Consider the following 19,446-nt stretch of genomic DNA (forward strand, 5'->3'; position numbering starts at 1 on the left):
CCAATAATGTTCTACTTCTATATGCATGATTTGCTTTATTATGCAAGTCTATACGAAATCTGAAATTTGTAAATTTATATATACAAGTGTCTTCAAGAATCTAACAAACAAACTATCAGCATCAGGAATAAAGCAATGAAACTGTGAAAGTGAAATAACAGCTTCACATATATATATATATAAATATGTGGAGAAATTTGTGAGGCCATGCTTCGCGGAGGCAACTTTATCCACGATTGATAAATGCCTACTCGATCTTTGGGAAACATATTTCTAAACACAATTTACAATGTGAAACAACAGCATCTACACCATGTACAGAATTATAAATAGCGTGACACCAAAACCTGTAAGAGAGAACAGACTTCATAATACCCATATGCATGGACTTTGTTTTCCCTGTCGACCTGCTCAGGCACTGACGGTGGTGCTACTAATGCTGGCACTGCCAGGGACTCTCAAGAATTAAGCAATTTTCGCATCAAGTCTCAATCTCTTGCTATAAGGATTTATATTCTTCAATCAACCGTGATGCATGGAGACGGGATGTAGGAACAGTAGTGCATCCTAGACTCTGAAGATATGCAATCTGCCACAAGGAAACGAAGTAACTGACTGAATAAGACACCCTATGCCCCAAAACGCTGGCCTTGCTTAAAGCCTTAATAGACAATATTATTGTGTGCATGTGTACTGATTATTGTTAAAACTTGTGACCATTATAAAATCTGTAGCAGCTAATCATGTGCATCATTATAATGTTTTCCAAATATTTAATCTAAGATCCACCCAAGTAAGTGAAAGGAACACCACTAAGCAAAAACCTAGACCCCTCAAGCCTTACGTATTATAAACCACTAAAGAGTACAAAGGGATGTTAAGTATGAATAAGACATAAGAGGATAGGACATGTTGCAACTAAGTACTCTATATACTAGCTAGCAACATACTCAAACTGTACCCACTTTATGTGAAGCATACTTCCGGTCCCCGGATGTCTTGGACTGTCCACGTCTATTCACTAAGTTTGAAGAGCGCACACAAAGTTGATTACAGGTTTCAGCTTACGTACATCAGTTAATATTTTTGAAAATGCGTTATAGTCGGTTAAACTAACAATTCTGTCCTGTATGCAATGAGTACAAAACAAAAGAAGATCAGGGAATAACAAATTCTGCATACCTGTTTGGGAGTTGGTTCTGATGTACCCATTGCACTTTCAATTCGTAGTTTTTGGAAGTATTCCTACAAGGGAAAACGTGTGATTAACAAGTGAAGAATAATAATCTTTTTGGGGAAACACCACGAAATGCACACTAAGCTTTCTCCGTCGTCTTATTCTTTAATGTGTACAGAGAATAGGGAAACAGAAAGGGATGGATTGTCAATAACGTCATCCATCCACATTGTGCTTATGAAATCTTTAAAGCCCTGTGATTTATAATAATTAATCTGGACTAATTACGCGCTTAATGGTGTAATATATAGTAACCCCGAGTTGTGTGTGGACCATATGAGGGTAGTGAACTAATTGGTACAAGTTGGAATGAGTTTGAAATGGAAATAGTACCCAAGTGTTAAAGGGAAGTAGAAAAGAACCAAGGCAAGTCCCAGGCTGCCTCACGCCAGCACTCGCATCACGAGGAGGCTGGGCAGGAGCCCAGGATGCCTCACCAAAGGCCTTGTGCTGCCAGAGTGCAAGTGAGGGAGGCCTTTCACTTGTTCATGTATGTGATAAAAATTGCAAGAGAACTAAAGGAGATTGAATTTAAGCTGATACCTGTTTCTCTCTCATTATGTAAGCACGCTTCGCAGCAGGAATTTTCTCCCAGTTCAACACCTAACCGGACAAGAAATATTTGATGGAGATGCTAACTTACATTGCGGTTCTTTAGAATAAATCTATACTTGATGTACTTAAGAAACTGCAGACAGAGATGCTAACTTACAGATTCAGCATAATGCAAAGCTTCCTCACAAGTTAATGAGGACTTTAAGGCACGCAAAACATCCTAGAAAATCAACAAAAAAACATGTGAGCACATTGAACACGTGGAAATAAATTTCAGAAAGATTAAGAGGTAAAACTTGATCATAAATATTCATTTTAACAAGTAATGCCGCATCAGGTCACAAAAAATAGGCATACTTCACTTCCTGAATGCCTATCCCAATTCCTTATTTTTTATGTTGGGCTCCCTGTCTTATATTGCTCACACTCCAGATATCCCTGGGTGTGCAGGGGAGTGTTGAGTATCTCATCGGTGGGATAAGGTCATTTGGTCTCCTTCTATGGTCTTTGGCAATCCTCCCCTCACAAGGTAGCTTTTGGGGTAGAGTTAAGTTCAAGGTCCGTTTCTTTATCACCCAGGTGGCAGATACTAAGATTCACAGACAAAGCTGTTTTGTTGTACGGTGGCAAATATTTTTTTTTTCCATATTATTATTGATTTTTCTGAAAATAGAGATTCGACAAGAAGAGAAATGGAGACTCATGGTTCCAAAGGAAACAGAAAGCGTCATGCTTCTGGAGAATGGAGGTACCAGTTTTTCATTATCCTTCCAATAGGTAGTAGTCACGCCCCCAACCCCAGAGACGAGAGACTAGCAGATGGCAAAGGATGAAGGCATAAGGTGGTTACTGAGGTAGAAGGCGGTGAAGAATTTGGTGGAGAAGAGGTGCAACTGAAGGGATTCCTATAATGAGAACTAGACCATGAGGTTTGGTTATCTAATTTTATTGGCATTTAGGTGTTGGCACCAAATATCAGCTGTGACTTTTGAGCAAGGGCATGTGCTGCCCAAAACTAAAAGAAAAATATCAGGGAATGAATTACCAGAATTTTTGGAGTCATGTTATTAATTTATCTGAAAAAATGCAGTCAATTGATTGTTGAAATGGGAAAAAAAACAGGGTTAAGACCTTGTGAGTGCTCTTCTTGACTCTAAGGCGCTCATCAATGACAAAACCCACCTGAAGATGCCAAAAGACAGATATGTTAAGATCCAGCCTTGTGTTACGGTACTGAAACAAACTGTTTTTAAAACTTCATGTGGCATGATTCTCGCCATTTGCCAACATCCATAAGCGGGTCTTTGCCTGTGTTGACTTAAGATACATTGGATTATTGGATACATGAAGTTAAATGTTAATATTGCTCCTCTTGCCTAGGAAATATACCCAATCATAAAGAAAATAAAACAAATGAACAAACTTTGACCTTTTTAAGCAACCTCTGTGGTTCCTGAAATGCAGGCTTTTTGGCCCATTGATGGAACAAATGAGATACAACTGTTCGGTTTTCCGCATTAAATCTGGGTAGATCAGATCAGAAATTCAATCAAAGTTAGGCTCCAAATAATAAACAGGAGTATTCTTATGTCTCTTTGCCCAATCATAAGTGTCCTAATTTACCAGTACTAGGACAAAATAATTCCATGTTATCTTCTTTTGTTTAATAATGGTGGGGTCTCGGCCAGCTTGTACGCCCTACGAGTAATTCATCGAGTACCTGCTAGCTCCCACCCACACATGTACTAGATAGGAAAAAATCACCTAGTGCTTCTTGCCTCCACTGAGATTTGTAAGTCATGTTATCTAACAGACTCATGTCACCTTTTACATAATAAGCTAGTGAAAATATTGCAGGCTCTATTCGTTACAAAAAAAAAAAGATATTGTAGGCTCTATTTTACTAATCAAGAAATACAACCAAAGTTATAGTGAGCTGATTCTTCATGAGTAAACCTCGAACACCCGTTATTTGAATAAACAAACTGAGTTTGAGCAATATGGTTGCTGACATATCAGCCAACTTGGGTGAAAGACATTCTTTGCCTCATCAAGTTAGAGCACTTTTGAAGAATGTCGAAACGAGTCTTCCATGTCTTAGGATTAGACATGCTAAGGGTAAATTTGTTGGGTTCTCCACCCAACACCCACCATTACAATGGTTTTTGACCCGGAAAAAATGTTTGAGCCCACTGTCAAGCTCATATAACAAGACTCAAGCTTGCGAAAGATTGACTTGACTTGTTTACTGTTCACAAAAGCTAAGCTAACTTAGATTTTTATATATCAATTTTTACTTGATAAGAAATTCCCATTTGTCATGTATCTAACATGTAATGCTAGTCTTGTTTCCGTTCAAAATTTTCTTTATTGGCTCATTCAGACAACATAGACAATAAAAGCAAACTCTACATCAACCCAACTACACGAACGGGCTCGAGTTCGAGCCAATAGAAACTAGGCAGAGTGAAGTTGCCCGTTAAACGGTAAGTTCAATTCAGCTCATTTACAACGCAAGTATGACAATCAATTTGGGACAGGGGAACTAATATCTTTTTCTACCCATTAAGATGATTAAACGAAGAAAACCTTTTTAGGAAGATTTTGGAATTGCATAGCTCCATTGTGTCAATTGACTCTTTGGACATTCCGTCAACTGGTTCACTGAGAGGATCATCTATTGTTATTCTATGATCAACAGATTCCACCTTTTCGGCTGAACCACTCTGAGGAGTTTCCTTCTGGAGTTTTTGGTGATTGGTCAGCTCTTCCTATTAGAAAAAAAAAAAAAGTTAGCAAGAAGGTATTTGTTTGATCTACCGGAAAAACATAAAATGCAAATTAAGCAGACAATGACAGGTTACTTTACTCATAAGAAAATTAGTATAAGTGCAAGGTAGTGATTGAAAACCCATAAGCTCCAGATGAATTTATTTTACAGTGTGTTTAGATATCAAATATTAAGCAAGTCAAACAAACAAAATCATCTCTAAACAGTGGTACGTTGCAGCCTCTGCAGAATGTCAAGGGCCATCTTGCCAACCAAAAATTTTAGTGGATTGTATAAGTTGCTATAGACTAAAAGGTCGTGTTTGTTTTGGAGTTACCAAAAACTGTCTCCAAACTCATATTGAGTTCTCAGGAAAAAATGTTTGTTGAGTAGTGTTTGCAAAAAAGAAGTACCAACATTCTTTCAAGATTTCCAAAACTCAGTTTTCAGCTCTTTAAAGAACTCAAAAGCTCTTAAAACAAGTTTTCGAGATACAAAAGATTTTAAAATAATGAGTTTGAAAATTTTTGAAGTACTAAAGTTCTTTTGCAAAAACAACTCCAACAACCACTTTTTTCAAAAAGCAAACTCAGTTTTTGGAAACTTCAAACACACATCGCATAAAAGGTTTCATGGGCACTGAGGCAACTTATCTTAATTAATAATCTAATGTGGATCCGCATTTATCAAAAATATAATCTTAATCTCAGATTATTGCGATAGAAAACAAAATGTTGTCAAAAAGAATAGGATTCACATACCAAATTATCTAAATAAATTCAATTTAAGAAGTATTTTACTTCAATATTTTATAACAGCCATAAAAATGGTTCAATTAACTTGCATATTAGAAGCTTATGCAGATCAATTAAGAGTTGATGAGTTAATCTCACTTTGTCGAATGTGTTATAGGCATATAGAAAAGAATTGAGTTATTAAAAAAATTTGAAGTTGAAAAGGAGTTTGTCGTTCCGTTTGTGTTTGTTTGGCTATTCTCATAAACTAATTCTTTACTAAAGTAAAAGATCTTGTTGTTACATCGAAAGAGATAAATGTTGACTATTATGCCTAACATTGAGCTTGGTAAAATGAAATGGTTGAATAATTGAAAAATGAGATTATTCAGGAATACACATGAATGCTGAGATTACACATTGAATTTCTGGTAGTAGATCCTTGATAAAAAAGAGTATTTGTGATTGTTCCAGAAGAAATGAAACAAAAGAATAAAGTATATCATTCGTCTCTCTCTTACAACACAGAGAAACTAAATGGTTCAATCTAAATTGATTTTAGGTTGTACACCTAATTAAAAGAAATGGAACAAACAACAACCATTGGCAAGACAGGGCACCAAGCAAGCCCAATGGATTGAGAAAGGTTGCAGTGCTTCTTTGCCAGAAGAATGAAATTTTGAACCTTAAAATTCAATATAAATTCCACGGATGGGATCTATGGTCCGTAGAAGGTTTTCGTCAGTTTTTAAGAGGGGTAGTTTAGTCTTTTCCCACCCTTCTAAGCATAAACCACGACGTTTTTACACCTAGTTAATGGTTTAAACAGTGTTAATCAATCCTTATACATTCATTAATGCTTTCAAGTCTTAGAGCAAGGATCCAAGAGGAGAAAGCTAGGGTTTTGAGCATTCTTCGAGTTTTCACCGATTTCGCCAATAACTTTGTTCTTCGGGGGAATAAAAAAACCAAATCATAGAATCCCCCCCCCCCCCCCCCCCCCCCCNTCTCCAAATTGGTGAAAACTCGAAGAATGCTCAAAACCCTAGCTTTTTCCTCTTGGATCCTTGCTCTAAGACTTGGAAGCATTAATGAACATATAAGGATTGTTTAACATTATTTAAACCCTTAACTAGGTGTAAAACGTCATGGTTTAGCCTTAGAAGGGGTGGGAAAAGACTTAACTACCCCTCTTAAAAACTGACGAGAAACTTCTACGGGTCCATCTACGGACTGTAGATCTCATCCGTGGAATTTTTATAGAATTCTAAAGCTCAATTTTATTCTACAGGTCCATCTACGACCCGTAGAAGTTTCTACGGACCGTAGATCTAATACATAGAATTTATACAATTTTTTCACGCTCAAAAGTCCATTCTACGGGTCCAAACTACGGCCCGTAGGAATTGGACCCCAAAAATTGACTTCTCTGAAGTTTTCTACAAGTTGACAGTACGGGTCGTCGAAATTTCTATGACCCGTAGAAGCAACTCGTAGGAATTGACTTTTGGGAACTCTGATGTGACCGTCTCTGGTAAAACGGCCATAACTTTTTACTCCGAACTCAAAATGAGGCAAACTTGGTGGCGTTGGAAAGGACTCATAGACCTTCAATTTGATAGGTCATGGGTCACCTAATTCATTTTGTGCTGAGAGATATGATCGTTTGAAGTTGACCTAAGTAGAATTTTATGTCAAAACGTAATCGGTAAGGAAGTTTTCTACTCAACTTTGTGCTAGGGGGTTCTTGTGACCTTAATTTATATCCAAATCAATTCTCACACTAAAGAATTGACCTTTACAAATATGAGCAATTTAAGAATCACCCAATACGACCTTACATGAAAATAAAGAAGGGTTCGGGCCTTAGCTTAAAAATTTCAGGGGTGTTACACAACATTTGTAACAGACATACTTACAACTGAAACACATCTTACCTGGGTCTCTTGAAGATGACGGGGAATTTCTCTCAGAAAACGTGAAGGTTGAAGAACCTGAAAGCAAGTGTGTCTAGGCCTGAGAAAGAAATAATAAAGCAAAGATAAACCAGAGCAAACCGTTCATCATACCTGCCAATTTGAATCCATAATTACATGCAAAATGAAAAGTTTTTTCCGTGCACGAGTCATTGCCACATATAGTAAGCGTCTCTCCTCCTAAAGTTGCCAAGAACAAGAAAAAAGTTATGTTTGAAGTGGATAAAAAGAGATTTATATTATAGAAGGGATGATTACTCTAATGATTCAAATTTCAAAAACATAAATACCTCAATTGAGTTGCTCCTTTCATTTGTGATGCCATTAAATTCATGTAACAAGGGAATCTCCGATTCATTTGCCTGACCAATTTATGCGAGCATTAGCTCCAGATTATACCTTTCCCGTTGCAAATAATAATGGTGTTGTAGAGAATAAAAAGTCTCTCTGATGACTAAAAGGGGTGGGAAGAGGAGTCCACTATCCCTCTCCTTGCTCGTCCAATTAATGTGATGTAACATTTGATATACAGAGAATAAAAACAATGCTGAAAGCATGGATCTCATATCATACCTTCACTATGAAAACCGTATCCCACTCTAAGCCCTTTGACTACACAAAAAATCAAACGGAAGAAATGAAAAAGGGAAAAATCCAATTAATTTTTCACAAAATATGGACATTGGAATGAAGCACCAGGAAGCAAAGTGAAATAACACATTGCTAGAGAATTCAGAAACCTGATGAATTGTCGTGACTGTAACAGAGTCTTTGTTATCATGTCTCCTTGTACGGAAATTTTCACTCTCCCGTTCAGATATATGATCGATAAAAGCTTTCAGTATGTTGGCGCAACCCTGTCCTTCTGTTTTGCATTCACTTTCTCCTTCTATGGGATTCTTATGAGTTTTTAGGAAATCAGACACATCGTCCAATAGATATTGAAGAACCTGCACCATTAAACAAACAGCTTCTGATGTATCTGCTCATTTCACTTGCTGCAACGATTTTTATACAGGAAAAATAACGAAAAGAGAGTCAAACAGAAACAGAAGATAAGAATAAGTTCACATAGAAGAAGCCATGCATTAGCAGTGAAGGTGAAAATAAAAAAACAAGACCACAAAGGAACATACTACACTTACAGGTCTAACATCATGATCTTCATTAAGCAACTTCCCTCCATCATTATCATGAACTGCCCGCTGTTCAAGAAGGTATTTCTACAGAATGAAAGTCACATGTCAAAAGATTAAGGTGCTTATAGTATAAAAGCTGTAATCTGAAAGACACTTTGATTAGCATGAAATAGACACTTTTAATGAGAAGAAACTTTCATTAGCTTGAAATAAATAAATTAAAAGAAAGATGGTGGAGGTGATGAACAACTAACTAAGATTTGATTTGACAAAGACGTTAGAAATTCTCAACGAGATTTCCACAGACAAAAGTAGGAAGCTTGTTATCATATACTCCCTTTGTTCTATTTATGTGGCATAGTTTGATTAGGCACAAAGTTTACAAAAGAAAGGAAGACTTTTGAAACTTGTGGTCTTAATCACAATATTTGTGTGGTTATAAAAGTTTGTCATTAAGAGTAAAAGAGAAGTTTAAGTTAAATTATTAGCAAAATTAGAGTAAAGCTGCCACATAAATTGGAGCGGAGGAAGTGTATCTTTCTTTTTCTCCATACAAATATAACTTTTTAGGTTTGTGTTTTTATAATACGACCAACCTGGGGTATCATGTTAGCCACTGAAGTAATGACAGCTGAAAGGGACTCTTCCTGCAAGTATAACAAGTAATATTACCCAAGAATTCAATCTGAGCAAACCCCAAATGAGAAAAAGTTCAGCACCAAATTGCACAAATGAAACTCAGTATCATATAAACCAACACCAGTCATCAGCTACATGCATAATCAATCAATGCCCTTCGAAAATGCCTTTTCAACTGTCCAGACAGATAAATCGATTTTGCAATCCAGCACACATGATAAAATATCAACAAAGCTTCACATGATTTACATACAAATAGAACATAATTATCCATAAGATTCAAAAACTTACCCTTTTGACAAGTTTTGAAATCATGTCTATCATGAGCAACACCTTCCGCCCTTGAGTAAGTTGACTCCTGTAAATAAATAGAGACAAATTTATAATACTATTTGTTACAGTCAAGACTAATTCACAGTAAATTACAAATGAAATGGGAAACTAGGTACTTTGAAGCTAGTTGCTTGTATTAGATATTTAGACTCAATATCAAGCCAAAACAGAGGACCAAAAGCTTTTTCTTTGTTTCAAGAAGACAACAAAAAGAAATAGAATATGTGTAGGGAGGCAAAGCAGAATATGGAAATCCAGATAGTATTTGAGAACACATAGATAGATATATAATATCACCCAATGAAGTAGTTAAAAAATCTATGGTCAAGATCATAACTAGTACCACTGAAAAGATCATTTATCATCGACAGCTTCACAACAAGGAGTTCCAGAACAAACCTCTTAAATGTGCCAGATACTTTAGCACTAAATATGTCTCTTGCTGCTGAAATGAAGCTACTTTTCCTTACAGTGGAAACTTTTTCAATGTGTTCAATTACCTAGGACAGAAAATGTCAAAATAAGCTTTTAATAAAATAGGCATTGGATAGCCATAGTGCCCATACGTGAAGCAAAATAGATACGGAAGACAACCTTCATTTTTTCTTCTTTTTCTGAAGGCAGTAAGGTTTTGAATACTCTTCGAAATGAACCATCATCGGAACCAGGTAAAGTTGTTCTAAGCATAGCAATGATGCCCTTGACCACCTATTGCACGAACATACCAGGTGAACGACTATTTAAAAGCATATGAACCTATCTGGCAGTGATGGGAGGTAAAAGATACCTTTTTCCTATAGAAGGCCACACCATGAACATTGAATGGGATTTTTCTATTACGAAATGCTGCTTGAAAGATTTTTCCCGACACCTGTTGTACAACACGAAGCCACAGAGGCAGGAATTTTCAGCCAAAACCCCACAAAAAATTTTAAACAAGTTTGCTTTTTCATTAGGTAAAGCTTGACCTGCCTCCGGAATAGAACTGCTATGTCGCCAAAAGAGGACTTTTCAGTTGTGCCATCAGAAGCAATTTCTAATATTTTATCAACAACAAAAGAACATTGTGCATCCTCGTTGCAGCATTCTTTGATAGTTATCTGCAACGTATCATATGTTAAAAGGTACTCCTATCGAGGATGTTTTTCTTTATAAGAACGCTAATATCATTTACCTTTGACCCAACAGAATTATCAGTGAGAACACGTTTTGATTGGCACCTTTTCGAATTATTTTGTATAAGAAACGATGCAGCTTCAACAATGCAACGTGTGGACCGGTAATTTTTACTAAGCCTGACCTGAATAGAGATTGATATACATCATAAGGAGACCATCAGAACCGTATCCGAAGTTCATATAAACAAGGACTAAAAAGACAAGCTATAATAAAGAGTTTGCCAAACCTCTTTGTGCAAAGGAAAATCTTTCCGAAATGAATCAAATCCAGAGGCATCAGCACCACTAAAACCAAAAATGGACTGCAGAATGATATTGAAAACTCTGAGCAGCAAGGTACTTGAAAGGAAAAAGAAGTAAAGAACTTGTCACAGCAAGACGAGAAAAAAATGTTTCACTGGATAAAGTAAGAAAAGACTAGCTTCACCTGATCTTCATCACCAACAATAGTTATGCGTTTATGCGATGCAAGGATATGTAAAAGTCCATACTGCACAGCACTTGTGTCTTGAAACTCATCAATCACCATTGCTTTCCATAATTCCTGGCACTCTTCTAAAACTTCATTTGAAGAAAATGAAAATCAAACAGATTCAGACAACTGCAATATCACAATGCACTAGGTTACAGTCTATTATGAAACGCTTAAGTCAACCTTCTGGAAAATCAGTCAAGAGCTTGACAGAACAACTGATCAAGTCATGGTAATCCAAAGCATTGCATGATTTTAATGTATCGTTGTAGCTTTGCAGAACTGCAGCCTGAGCAATATTACAAGATCAGAATAAGGAAATATGAACGATAAAATACCAAAAATCCCTGATTATCGGCTTACTCCAGTTTCATTTCCAATTTTGTAGTAGTCATCCGGCGTCCTTCCTGCAGACTTGGCCTGTATTTCAGTGGAGAGATGTAAGTCCAAGTATAACAACCATTAAGCGTGCAACACACATCCTATTTGAATATGAAACGGAAAAGGGTACAGAGGAGAGAGTTTCAGTTTTGACACATAATAGTTACTCCCTCCAGTTCAATTTGTTTGTCTGGTTTTGACTTGACGCAGAGTTTAAGAAAGTAAAGAAGACTTTTGAATCATGTGGTCTTAAACTAAAGATATGTGAAATGTACCAAAATGTCCTTTAATCTTATGGTCTAAAACATATCATGTGAATTGGTTTATTGCAAGTGTTTTTGGCTTTTAAGCTCCTTGTCTAGTTTTTGTGGTGTTTGGAAAAGACAAAAAGTGCTTTTAAGCAATTACTTTTAGGCCAAAAAAGTATTAAAATAAGATAAAAGCCAAAAGTTGGATATTCCCAACTTATGGCTTTTAGCTTTTAGCTTACAAGCTACCTTTAAAAAGCTAATCCAAACACCCTCTAAGACAAAAAAAAACTGAAACAGAAGGGAGTCTTTATCAACATGCCAAGAAGAAGAAGACAAAATATGTGGTGCTAATTTAGTTTATACATATTCAAATAGTTCACTTATATGCCATAGACAGAAACTTTCAAATCAGCATATCCAAATACTGTCACTCCTATGGAGCAGAGTCAGCAGATACTGCATTCTCTAATGGAAAGAAAGGCCACTCTTCATCTACCCGGCAAATATGTGAAACATCAAAAGATTGTTCAATTGATACTTCAGATAAAATTAATCAAAGTTGTGTCCTCCTTTTGACAAAATATAAACTTAAAAGACAGCAAAATTTTATAACCAAACTAAGTGGAACAGTATCTTTAACCCAAAAACTACTTACTTGAGTTACAAACTTTAACCACTTCTTTGATCTCTCCTTAAAATGTTGAGGAGAATTCTTGTCATCAAGCTGGCAAAGCTCATCACGAGGCCCGTTTTTTTTATCATCCAGTAAGCGGACTGCTTCAATGACAGCTCTTCTCTGCTGCCCATGTCCATATATGAGAAATTCAGGTGTTCGACCTAACCTATTGATGAATTAACATGTGTCTATTTAGACAATTTATCACCGCAAGAACTGATACATTGCAATGAACACCTTCTATGTGACAATATGAAGGTGAAGGAAAATTCAGATAAAATGCATTAGTTGTGGAGGAGAGAGACAGAGAACTTCTAAACAATGCTTTAAAAAGGCTAAGGTGAAGCGAGGAGTACACCTTGAGTAAAAGGTGTTAGTTTTTGAACTTCCAACAACAACAACAAACCCAGTGAAATCCCACTGGTGGGGTCGAAGGAAGGTAGAGTGTACGCATTACTTACCCCAACCTCATGGAGGTAGAGAGGTTGGTTCCAAAAGACCCTTGGCTCAAGTATTGCAATTCGGAGCAGTATGAAAGGACATACAAAAGTAAAGAAGACAAAGGAAATAACAGAGAAAGCAGTACATAGCATTTAGAGAAAAGGAACAATAGCAATTTTAAAATAATGCAATAACCGAAGCACAAAAAATGAGGGAACCCTTAGGGGTGGCCCAGTGGTTTGGGCTTGGGACTTCCATTCTGGAGGTCTCAAGTTCGAAACCCCTTGCCCGCAAAATCAAGAGGTTTGCCTTCTAGGTCGAGCTCGTCGCACCAGGCTTGCCTAGTGCGGGTTACCTCTCCTATGTGGTTTGCGAGCTATTGCATAGGAGCGGGGGTTTTACCCTGTGCGCACCCAAAGGGTAGCGGCTGCGGGTTTCCCTTGTCATTAAAAAAAAAAAAATGAGGGACAAGCAACAATGCAATGTTGTTGATACCACTGCTATGGAAGAAGAAACGGATATAGTGTGCCAAACAAACAACCGCCAAACCTAATCCGATGGAAAGTGACACTTTTCCACTACCTACTAACAGACTACCCTAATTCGCGACCTCAATGTCTTTCTATCTAAGATCATGTCCTCGATAAGATCAGGATGCATCATGTCCTATCTTATCACCTCCCCCAATACTTCTTCGGCATACCTACCTCTCCTTACACCTACCATGGCAAACCTCTCACACCTGCTCACTAGCGCATCTACACATCTCCTCTTCATATGCTTGAACCATCTCAGCTTTGCTTTCCTCGTCTTGTCCACCACGGAGGTCACTCCCACCTTGTACGGTGTACCAGATATCTTCATTCCTAATCTTATCTCTGTTAGAATATCCACATCAACATCCTCATTTCTGCCACTCTTATATTCTGAACATGAGAGTTTTTAACTGGCCAACAATCCGTCACATACAACATAGTCGGCCTAACCACCACTTTGTAGAACTTACCTTTAAGTTTTAGTGGTACATTCTTGTCACACGGGACACCGGATATTTCTTAATATAATGTCTCTATTTATTTTGGTCTATTTTCTTTCAAATTGCGCTTTCACTTCAATGAAGCAAGCGCTTTGCTTCACGCTTTAAGCGAAGCAAGGTCTTGTCACTTTTTTCTATTTCCTGCGTCCTAAACCACTATGATGGATAGGGTCATTGCAGAAGGATTATTGAGAGGTTTCACTGCCTTGTTCAGGGGCAATTTGATTTGAGGGTATCCATCTTCTATTTGCAGATGATATGTTGGTGTTGTGTGATCCAAATGTCTCTTTGTTGTCTTATTTGAGACAGATCCTTATTTGGCATAAGATTGTCTCAAGGCTTAAGGTCAACCTCGGTAAGTGTGAGATTATACCAGTGGTTGAGGTAGGTAACATTGAAGAGTTAGCACAAGAATTGAGTTGTAGAGTCAGTGTTGTACCCATCAATGTGAAAGGCGCTTGCCTTAGCACCTTTGGCGCAAGGCGAGAGGCAAGGTGACACGACAGAGGCGTCACCTTTTGTAAAAAAACAAAAAATTGACTTAACAATTTAGAACTTAAAATGTAAAAATAAGGTCTATTTGTGATTTAAGCACCTCAAACTTCAAAGTCAACTCTCTTCTTCAGACTTCAGGGCTAAGGTTGGGTACGCCTTCTCTTCATCCTTCTTCTCGTTTCTTCTTCTTTCTCCTCTGTTTCGATTTTTGTGACCGTCTTTCTTCTTTCTTCTTTCTTCTTTCTTCTTTCTCCTTAATTAGTAAGGCAACTTTTTGTTCTTTCTTAAACTGCGATCTGCCCAGTTTCTTCTTTCTCATTCCTCTGTTTTAGCATTGCTTGTCTTATTAATACTTGAGTCGTATTAATTGGTGCCTCACTTCAAAAAGGCAAGAGCCTCGCCTCTCGCCTCATCGTGAAGCGAGGTAGAACCTTGTCGCCTTTCGCCGTCCAAAACATTGGTACCCATTACCTACTTGGGGGTAATATTGTGTGCATCAACACAGATATTGCAGAAAGCAAGGAGTCTTGGTATCAGACATTTGAAATAACATAATAATTGCCTTATGATGAAGTGGTTATGGAGATATACTAATGAAGGCCAAGCGTTATGGAAGGAGGTGATCAAGAGCAAATATGGACAATCAAGTCAATGGTGCACTGATGAAGTGGTCAACACTAATAGTTTATCAGTTTGGAGGAGCATTAGAAATTTATGGCAAGCTTCAACAATTATGTTGTCCATAAGGTGGGTGATGGTTTAAAGACTGTTTTGGAAGGAACCATGGAATTGGCAAGAACCTTTGATGTCTGCTTTTCCGGACATTTTCTATATGCAGCAATCCTGAAGCAACTGTGGCAGACTCCTGAACACCTCACGGGTAGAATATTTGTTTCAGAAGGAACTTAAATGATTAGGAGATTGATAGAGGGTTCCGAAGGAAGTTGACAAATTTAAAGATACCTCACCCATTCCAAATGTTATTAACCAGAACCATAGCAGCGATGGGAGATTCTCTGTCAATAGAATATACAAAATGGAAGCTTTGGGGCAGCCAGGAGGCAGTACAGGGTAATGCACATAACTATGGATAACTAGATTCTGATGCCTATTGGAACAACGTGAAAGTTTAATCAATTGTCCAAAACGAAGCATGGCTAAATTGATTTGAGCCACTTATAACAATATATGAGTCCATTGAGTGGCAAGTATAGTATACCAGGTAAAATAGGCTATTATAAAAGGAGGTACAGCTTACCGCAGGGCAATCACTCTTGAACCATGAAAAAGACAAAAGGCATAGCTCTGAACTAGTCTATTATTCCGTACAGAAACATGGATTACGGAATTCACTAGCAATACCTTGATCTTAGAATATGACAGACTAACTCAACAACGGTAGTAGCCTACATCACCCTGTGCTTTCCTTTTTATTAGGACATTACTCAATCAATTAATGGTAGTAAGTCTAAAAGAGTGGCAATCATTGTGGTTCGGAAAATTCAAGTTTGGAACTTTCCAGTTAGATTTATCTTCAGCCATCTTTTCATAAATGTTTGCCTGCCAAACAATAAAACCTAAAAAGACATGTAAACAGAAGGTATTTGAGCTACATGAGACTCATTTTTTCAACATAACAAGACATAGCAAGCAAAAGATTACTTCTTTCAGTGTTCCACTGCTTAAATATTTAAGAACCAAATCAAGATATACGTACTTCTCAGCATGCATACGGCAAAGTTGCAAAGAAAACGAGTGAAATGTGCTGATCGTGAGCTCCTTTGCTGCTGCCTTCCCTGCAACTCTTCCGATTCTCTCCCTCATTTCAGAAGCTGCCGCTGTTGTAAAAGTCATAGCAAGAATGTTTGATGGGCCAATACCCTATAACAACAAGCAAAGGAAGGGAGAGGAAGAAAACTCAGAAGTAGATACTAGATACTTGACTAGATCCGTCACGTGCCAGACATGGCATTGACAAAAGTATAATGATATAGTAGCACTTATAGTCATCGCACTACCTTGTGCAGTAGCATCAGGACTCGCCCAACCATTGTAGATGTCTGAAATGCAAATAGAAGAAATCAAACAACTATTGATGAAGACATACAAATTTCATTTTTAAACCATGAGAAAGTAAAGACCTTGCCACTTCCTGGTCCAGCAACAATGATTAGAGGGATTGAAATTTCACTACAAGCTGCCTCCTGTTGTCTGTCATTCAGCGACTCTACATACTTTATATAATCCTCAGGCATGTTCCTGATATCTGTTGCCTCCAACTTGCTCCCAGTATCTGTGGCATTGGAGCTTTTTGGATCCTCTACTTCACATGCTTGATTACCAGTTGAATTCAGAATGCATTCAAGTTTAAAAGCTTCATCTGACCTGACAAGATTTGAGTTATCAGGTTCGCTGCTCTTTGATCTTTCTGCTTCACTTTCTTGATTGCCCCTTGATATCAAAATGCACTCCTGTCCTGAATTGTCACTACAAACAACGGTATTTAAGTTATCCTCCTTGTCCAAGTTGTTTATGTGATGATTTTCAATTGGAATGTTGTTGAACCTCTTCATTTCAGGCTTTCCTTTTGAGTTTTGCTCACATAAAGCATCTATTTCGTCCAAAATGTGTTCATCAAAATCATCATCTAGCACAGTTGATGAAAAAGATGACTCACTCAAGCCAGAAAATCCAGGTTGCCTCACTGGAGTTCTACATGTATCCAACCCACCCATGCTTTCCACTTGATCAATTTCAGTGTTTTCACTTAGTTTAGCTTCAACTGATTCACTTATATTGCTAGACAACGTGAAAGTTTCAACTGTTTGAAATCGTGTCTCACACTTAGTCCTTGCATTGATGCTGCAATCAAGTTCACGGACTTGTGAGCCCTTAACACTGGTAAACACATTGAGCGTTTTATTGGAACCCTTCTCATAGATGGGAGACGGAGTGTTCATCGGAATCTCAGTAAGAGGAAACCTTTTATCACCGTTAATCCGATCTGATGATGTAGTTCTCTGAGCCTTCCCAACTCTAATAAAAGAATACCAGATACATCAAAACATTAAACAAAGAAGAAAGAATTTGAACAAGCATTTCAAACTTACTGTTGAAGCATGTACTGAACAACAAATAAGCATACAAGAAAAAGAAAACAATTTCCAGATTAACTTAAATTGTTGATACCTTTATTTTTCAAGGTCAATACATCTACCACAAAATTCAAAATTAGAAGAAATCAGTGCATCGGAATTGAGTAATCAAGGAGATATTAAATGATTTCATGACTAAGGGGAAAATAATCAGTATCAAAATCCATAGCCTTTCGAAGCAAAATGGAACTTAGATCACTGAATAGCGTACTTATAAGTGGAATCTTGTTGACAGGCAAATTACCAGGGAAGACGAACTTTTTTCCAATTAAGATGTTGTGAATTCTATGCAATTTTGGTTAAGTGTAAATTGTAATCCTAGCCTAGAAGGAAGAGATACATGGTTAGGCAGGTTAGCACATAAAGTTGGATGTAGATAATGATGTGTTACGAAGTTTTCATTTCTACACCATCAACTTGAAAGAGAGGTAACTGCAAATGGACAGTTTCTCAAGGGGCTAGCTTCTTCGTGGCCTCCACATTCTCCTTAAGGAATATCAAATGTTACGTACTTCACTTGTTGCAAACATCAAATTCACTAAATACTTACTTTTTTTCAAATTCCCCTTTCTGATTGAATTGATTTGAACCCTAAAAAATAGATATAGCTAATGTGTCTATTTTATAGGTGGAGATATTATGAAGAAGAAGCAACAAACAATGAATTTGAAATTGAAGAAAGAAAAGCGTACTTATCGAGGGATGTGGTGGAGCAATCATGGAGTGGCCTTTTGCGAGCAAGAAGTGCCTTTGCTGCTCTGAACTTTGAAGAGATTCGAGCTTTCTGTTCCGCCGTTAATCCGCCACCACTACCAACTACATTCTCCTTGTTGTTTACCGATTCATTCATGTTGTTTCTACCTCTCTAGCATGGAAGGAGAGTCAGAACCTTGGATGGTTTTTCTTCAATCTTACTTTTCCCTCCGATAATCACAGAAAAGGAGGGCTGATTTGACCAACCCAAGATTATAGTGTATTTTGGTAGGAAAATATTTTTGGGAAACTTAAGTAAATATTATATTAAAAAAATATTTATCATTTATAGTAATAACATTTTTTTCACTTTAATACAGTTTTAACAGTTTTAATACATATTACTGAGAATAATTTATAGAACACATATAATACAGGTTTTATGGGTAGATATTACATTTATCACACATTTTAATATATTTATAATACAATATGTCAATTTCTTACTAAATAAGCATAATGTATTTTTAAAAAAAAACAGTTATAATACATATATATTGCATAAATAACTCACTTTTAATACATATTGCAGATTTATCATATTACTGTTATGTATTGCTATAAATGGTAATAAATAAAAAGCATCGCTAAAATCAATAATTATTTATTAAAAGGTATCAATCCAAGTAATTTTTCCAATAGTTTTCTATCTAAAATGTTTTTTTAGAATTGGAAAATAAGTGAATTTCTTATTTATTTTTTATAGTTGGCTAGTAAGTAAGATAATAAGTATTGTTCTAACTATGTGGACGGGATGGGATAGGGAGTGGGAGTTTGGGGGAGGGATGATCAAGGGGTGGGATTGGGGATGTTGGGTAGTGGAGAAGAGGCAATAAATTTGAAATGTCACGTGTAGACTTATTTTTCCTACTCTCATTTTTTAAAGAGATTGTTTTCCTAGAAATTTTTTTTTGATCAAATACGAAAAAAATTGAAAAACAATATAACAAACACACTCGTATTAGGCTGCTCATGAACCTTCCATGCATTGGCCGGTAAGTTTGGGCCATTTGCACGAATAGCTACTTTTTAAGGGAAAAGAACGTAGATTAATGATCACTGTCCGGTCTGTTGTATAATTACAATAGGCCTATTATAAAATATATACAAGCAATACAAATTATTTTCAATAGAATGATTGTAACACTCTCAACTTTTATATATAAACTAATATGTTTTACTGAATACAATTACAATACAACAGGACACACACAAAAGAACTGTA

General features: G+C 36.9%; 1 protein-coding gene across 1 annotated transcript; it reads right to left on the reverse strand.

Moving 5' to 3' along the window:
- Nucleotides 1–128: 128 nt before the first annotated feature.
- LOC125859918 (ATP-dependent DNA helicase SRS2-like protein At4g25120) lies at nucleotides 129–18,394 on the reverse strand. Its single transcript, XM_049539775.1, has 29 exons — nucleotides 18,161–18,394; nucleotides 16,455–17,349; nucleotides 16,332–16,373; nucleotides 16,031–16,194; nucleotides 12,321–12,507; nucleotides 11,397–11,453; nucleotides 11,217–11,322; nucleotides 10,989–11,122; nucleotides 10,789–10,863; nucleotides 10,558–10,683; nucleotides 10,352–10,483; nucleotides 10,171–10,254; nucleotides 9,978–10,091; nucleotides 9,783–9,883; nucleotides 9,342–9,408; nucleotides 9,008–9,058; nucleotides 8,418–8,495; nucleotides 8,013–8,222; nucleotides 7,846–7,884; nucleotides 7,563–7,634; nucleotides 7,366–7,452; nucleotides 7,234–7,290; nucleotides 4,382–4,563; nucleotides 3,222–3,315; nucleotides 2,924–2,974; nucleotides 1,950–2,012; nucleotides 1,781–1,840; nucleotides 1,183–1,245; nucleotides 129–589 (listed from the first exon to the last, which is right to left on the reverse strand). The coding sequence occupies exons 1-29, from the start codon at nucleotides 18,316–18,318 to the stop codon at nucleotides 500–502; spliced, it is 3,639 nt and encodes a 1,212-aa protein (XP_049395732.1). The 5' UTR covers nucleotides 18,319–18,394; the 3' UTR covers nucleotides 129–499.
- Nucleotides 18,395–19,446: the final 1,052 nt, after the last annotated feature.

Source organism: Solanum stenotomum, chromosome 3 (genome assembly GCF_019186545.1).
Source record: "Solanum stenotomum isolate F172 chromosome 3, ASM1918654v1, whole genome shotgun sequence".
Taxonomy (NCBI): domain Eukaryota; kingdom Viridiplantae; phylum Streptophyta; class Magnoliopsida; order Solanales; family Solanaceae; genus Solanum; species Solanum stenotomum.